Source organism: Mirounga angustirostris, unplaced genomic scaffold (assembly GCF_029215605.1).
Source record: "Mirounga angustirostris isolate CCGP_5_RB_7025 unplaced genomic scaffold, mMirAng1.0.hap1 SCAF_9, whole genome shotgun sequence".
Classification (NCBI taxonomy): domain Eukaryota; kingdom Metazoa; phylum Chordata; class Mammalia; order Carnivora; family Phocidae; genus Mirounga; species Mirounga angustirostris.
In genome coordinates, this window is record NW_026991717.1 from 117185325 (window position 1) to 117190641 (window position 5317).

Here is a 5317-nt window from a genome sequence, read left to right on the forward strand (position 1 = left end):
TTAGTTTTAGATGTAGTGTTCTATGATTCGTTGTTTGCGTATAACACCCAGTGCTCCATGCAGAACGTGCTCTCCTTAATACCCATCACCGGACTAACCCATCCCCCCACCCCCCAGTTTGTAAGTCTTTTTAACAGGTACAGAGGTAAGCCTTTATGTCTGTACTGTGGAATGTGTCCTAGCTAACTAACGCTTCTCCATTCCTTCCCCGTGTGTCAGGCACTGTTCTAAGGATGAGTGTGTGTGTACGTACCTATATATCTCCATGCTTTCACGGTCTCAGTTGTGCTCACAATAACTGTGTAACTGGATACTTTGATCATCTCACTTGACAGAAGAGGAACCAGAAGCATGGAGAGCTGAAATGACTTGCTCAAGCTAGTATCAGAACCAGGATTTCAAAGTCAGGTTCCAGAGACCAGGCTCTTCCTCAGTACCCCTGAGGGATTAAACCCCGGGAGGCACTTAGCCAGCCGGTCTACCCCCGGGGGTGGGGGGATGGGAGCGGGTGGGCATTATCTTCAGGGAGCGGGTGCAAGTCACCATTGCTGGGTATCTGGGCGTCCTGACTCTGCCCTCTGCCCTGGCAGGATGACCTCTCGGGAGCAGCTGGTACAGCAGGTGCTGCGGGAGCTGCAGGAGGCTGTGGAGTCCGAGGGCCTCGAGGGGCTCGTCGGTGCTGCTCTGGAGGCCAAGCAGGTGCTGTCGTCCTTCACCCTGCCCACCTGCCGCGAGGGGGGCTCCAGCCCCCAGGTGCTGGAGGTGGACTCGGTGGCCCTGAGCCTGTACCCCGAGGATGCTCCCCGGAACATGCTGCCGCTGGCGTGCGAAGGCGAGGGCAGCCTGCTGTTCGAGGCGGCCAGCGTGCTGCTGTGGGGGGACGCGGGCTTCAGCCTGGAGCTGCGGGCCCGCACCGTGGTCGAGATGTTGCTGCACAGGCATTACTACCTCCAGGGCATGATCGACTCCAAGGTGATGCTGCAGGCCGTGCGCTACTCCCTGTGCTCCGAGGAGTCCCCTGAGATGACCAGCCTGCCGCCCGCCACGCTGGAGGCCATCTTCGACGCAGACGTCAAGGCCACTTGCTTCCCCAGCAGCTTCTCCAACGTGTGGCACTTGTATGCTCTCGCCTCTGTCCTTCAGCGCAACATCTACTCCATCTACCCCCTGCGGAACCTCAAGATCCGGCCCTACTTCAATCGGGTCATCCGGCCGCGCCGCTGTGACCACGTGCCCGCCACGCTGCACATCATGTGGGCCGGCCAGCCGCTCAGCAGCCACCTCTTCCGCCACCAGTACTTTGCCCCTGTGGTGGCGCTGGAGGAGGTGGAGGCCGAAGGTGCCCCCGGCCCGGCCCCGCTGCCGCCAGCGCCGGCCAAGACCCTGGAGCTGCTCAGCCAGGAGCCTGGCCTCAGCTACTCCCACCTCCGCGAGCGCTACAGTGTCACCAAGAGCACCTTCTACCGCTGGCGGCGGCAGTCCCAGGAGCACCGGCAGAAGGTGGCCGCCCGCTTCTCGGCCAAGCACTTCCTGCAGGACAGCGTCCACCGCGGCGGCATCGTCCCGCTGCAGCAGTTCCTCCAGAGGTTCCCCGAGATCTCCCGCTCCACCTACTACGCCTGGAAGCAAGAGCTCCTGGGCTCCGGCGCCTGCCAGGCCCTGGCCCCCAAGGAGGGGCAGGTGACGGAGGCGCTGCAGAAGCTGCCAGAGGAGCAGGTGGCCAAGGGGCTGGGATGCTCCTCGCTGGCCGTGTCGAGCCCCGGAGTGGTCCTAATGCAGCGGGCCAAGTTGTACCTGGAGCACTGCATCTCCCTGAACACACTGGTACCCTATCGTTGCTTCAAACGCAGGTTCCCCGGCATCTCCCGGTCCACCTACTACAACTGGCGCCGGAAGGCCCTCCGAAGGAACCCCGGCTTCAAGCCGGCACCAGCCCTCCCCACGACTGGGGCTCCCCAGCCGGCATCCGTTCCGGAAGAGGCCCTGCTCCCTTGGAAGGGGGAGGGGGGCGAGGGGGCAGGCAAAGCGACGGCGGGGGGACCACCCGCCCCCCACGAGTTCCTGCCCCCCAAGGTGCCCCTGTCCCGTTGGCAGAGGCGCCTGCGCAGGGCTGCCCGCAAGCAGGTGCTGAGTGGGCATCTCCCCTTCTGTCGCTTCCGCCTCCGCTACCCCAGCCTGTCGCCCTCCACCTTCTGGGTCTGGAAGAGTCTTGCCCGGGGCTGGCCCAGAGGCCTGCCCAAATTCCAAATGCAGGCCCCCACCTTGGGCAAAGGGGGGCTGCGGGAAGCGGAGAAGCAGGAGAAGGAAGCTGGCAGGGATGGGTCAGCTGCGATGGCCCCTCCTGCAGGGACCCCCCTGCAGGTGGGGGCTTCTCCAGGAGAGGATCCCGGGAAGGCCCAGGGAGGGCCTTCTGGCGAGGGGGCCACGGCCCAGGGCCGGCCCCACAGCAGGTCCCTGTCCAGCCGCCCTGTGGCGGAGGCAGCGGTGGGGGGCAGGGACGGCCAGGTGCTGGTGATGGACATGCTCGCCACCACAAAGTTCAAGGCCCAGGCCAAGCTGTTCTTGCAGAAGCGCTTCCAGTCTAAGAGCTTCCCCTCCTTCAAGGAGTTCAGCGCCCTCTTTCCCCTCACCGCCCGCTCCACCTACTACATGTGGAAACGGGCGCTCTATGACGGCCTCACCCTGGTGGATGGCTGATGGGGAGGTGTGAAGGGGTCTGGGAGGAGAGGGGACCCGTTTGGACAGGGTCAGGGACCTAAGTTGACCCCTGGCTTGGCCAGGACGCCCTTCGCTCTGGCTCCCACAGTGTCTACCTTGAATCCAAGGGCAGCTTTGCGCTGCTTGCTGGTTCTAAGGCAGACAGAGCCAGAAATGAGCCATCTGGTCTCCTGCAGAGAGCTGCAGGGCCAGAATTGTTCTTTTCGGTTGTTTGCCATTCTTGCTTTTTATTGTCTTGGTTTTAGTTTTTTGTTTTGATTTAAGTGGGTTGGCTGGGCCCCCTGGCTGGTGTTGGAAACCATATGTATGGGGGTCCTGAGGGGGTTTGTTAGCTAAAGCTGCTTTCAACTTTTCCTCGGGACGAAAGAAGTACCGTTACATGGCTGTTTGTCCCATTAGGCAGAATATATGTCTTCAGTTTCTTTTGGGGGTCGGCACCCTCCTTACTCAAAGATGTTTCCCAAAGGAACATTAGAAATCAAATATGGAGCAGGTCAGTGGCTTCTGCCTCGTGCCCCCAAGGGAGAGGGTGCCAGGCTCAGCATGACAAGTAAGGGTATATCGGAAGGACCTCTAAGGGAAGGCCCTGAGCTGATCACTGAGGTGCTGGCCTGTCCCTTGAAAGGAGTGTGATAAGGGGCTGGGGGAGAGGGCTTCGAGTCTCTGCTGGTGCTTGGCCCATCTGTGGACCCTTCAGTCCTCTGCCAGCTCGGTTGGCTCTTAGGGACCCCTGTCGTTCTGTTGAGCCTTTCCTCAGAGCCTGTGCCCCATCAGCGAGGGACCATATAGTGGCCGGGCAGGCGAATAACCGAATTTGCATTGTCTAAGAGTCAAGTTGGAAAACCAAAAAAATAAAGTGATGTGGTACCCACAGCCCTTGGTCTCTGGTATTTGTTTAGCCAGGATGTGCCTGCTCATTCCCACAGTCCCTTTGGTTTAAGGGGACACTCCCAGGTCCAGGGTTTGGGGGATAAGAGGGGATGACTCTGGGGATTCTGTTTAGCATCGGATCTAGAGGTGACCTTGGGTGCACTTCTGGCTGGGGACGGGGCTCTGGCCGCCTGGAAAGATACTCCCACTATGGGAGAAAACCAGCCCACGAAGAGTCCTTGCAGGCCAGGCCAGCACAAGGGTCAGGTCAGTTCCGTGGCAGGCATTCTCTATCATGCTTGTCATGCACCCAAGCAGGCTAGGCCCGGGCACAGGTAAGGATACCGTGGGCCTCAGAGTGGCTAAGTTGCAAACCCCCTCCAGTGGGCTGAGCTTTAAGGCCAGACCTCAGCTTGTTGGGGTATGGCATCAGCGGGGAAAATGTTGGTTTTCCGCACCGGCTGCCATCGTCATGGTCCTGGGAAGTCATTCTTGGTTCTGCTATTTTTTTTCACCCCCCGTATCCAGTCTATAAAAGCAAGTCCTGTTGACTGACTCCAAAGTGTGCCCAGAACCCTCTCCCCTTCCTGTTGCTGGTGCCATCCCCACTGGCCCATGTCCCTGTCTCCTGTCTCCCTTCTACTCTTGCCCTGTACAGTCCATGCTCCATAGAACAGCCAAGAGCGCTTTAAGGGAAATCACATTCTTTCACTTTCCTGTCTAACCTGTCCGTGGCTTCCCTTTACTCTTAGAATTTCTTGCACTGCCTGACAAAAGCCTTCATAATATGACCCCTGACTGGCTCCCCCTGCTTGTCCCACTCTTGCCCTCATGCATTGTGCTCCAGCCACACTGGCTGCCTTGGGTCTCGAACACGCTACGCTCGCTTTAAGGGCTTTCGCATTTGTTCCTTTGGAACACCGTTACAGGGCAGGCTCCTTACCATTCGGATCTGAGTCCCTATTGCATTACCCTTTTTCAATTCTCCATGTGGTGTTTATTCCCATCTGATATTTGCTTATTTGATTACCTCCTACCCCCACCCGTTAGAGCTCTATGTAAAGCAGGGCTTTTTCCTGACTTGCTTAGACCCCAGGAAGATTAGTTCCTGGCACATAGTAGGGGCTACAACTTGTATGAGGGAATGAATGTAATGGGGCCACTATGCTTTTCCGGCTGTTGTCCTTTGGGATTGGTGTTATTAAATCTAATCAATCCTACTTCCTAAATATCTCTCATTGGCCATTTTTCTTCATCCCACAGCAACCCCCTAATCTAGGTCAGTGGCTGCTCTCATCTCTGATACTGGATCTCTGCTTTCAAACTATCCTATTCCATCCTGATAAATGCCAGAATGATCTTGCTAAATCTGGCCTGGAATGGCCACCTAGAGCCAGCAGGTGGCGATCTGGTGCAGCAAGAGACTAGTCTGGGTTCCTGGTAGGGTGGGCTGGGTCTGGCTGTTTGGAACCCCCAGCCTACCTGCCCTTCCTGCCTTAGCTGTCAGAGGGTGGTAGCAAGCTCCCTCCTGAGAACTGCCCTGGTTGGGGCTCTGGATTCTGTTTGTTTCCATGGGCTTTCAGAACCAGAGCAGATCTGATGCCTGAGCAGTACCTCAATGGGGTCTAAAAACCACTGGATCTCCGTCCTTGGGGGAGCTGGTTAGGAGCATGGATTCCAGGGCCCCACCCAAACCTACTGATGATAGTCTTAGACATTGGAGAGGCAG

The 5317-nt window shown here is 58.1% G+C and overlaps 1 protein-coding gene across 1 annotated transcript; it reads left to right on the forward strand.

Moving 5' to 3' along the window:
- Positions 1-591: 591 nt before the first annotated feature.
- On the forward strand, positions 592-2697 carry VRTN (vertebrae development associated). The gene has a single exon (XM_045901998.3). It carries the CDS (start codon positions 592-594, stop codon positions 2695-2697), a length of 2106 nt encoding a protein of 701 aa, XP_045757954.1.
- Positions 2698-5317: the final 2620 nt, after the last annotated feature.

Coding starts and splice junctions, on each gene's coding strand:
- VRTN (XM_045901998.3), top strand. CDS start 592: ATGACCTCTCGGGAGCAGCTGGTACAGCAGGTGCTGCGGGAGCTGCAG.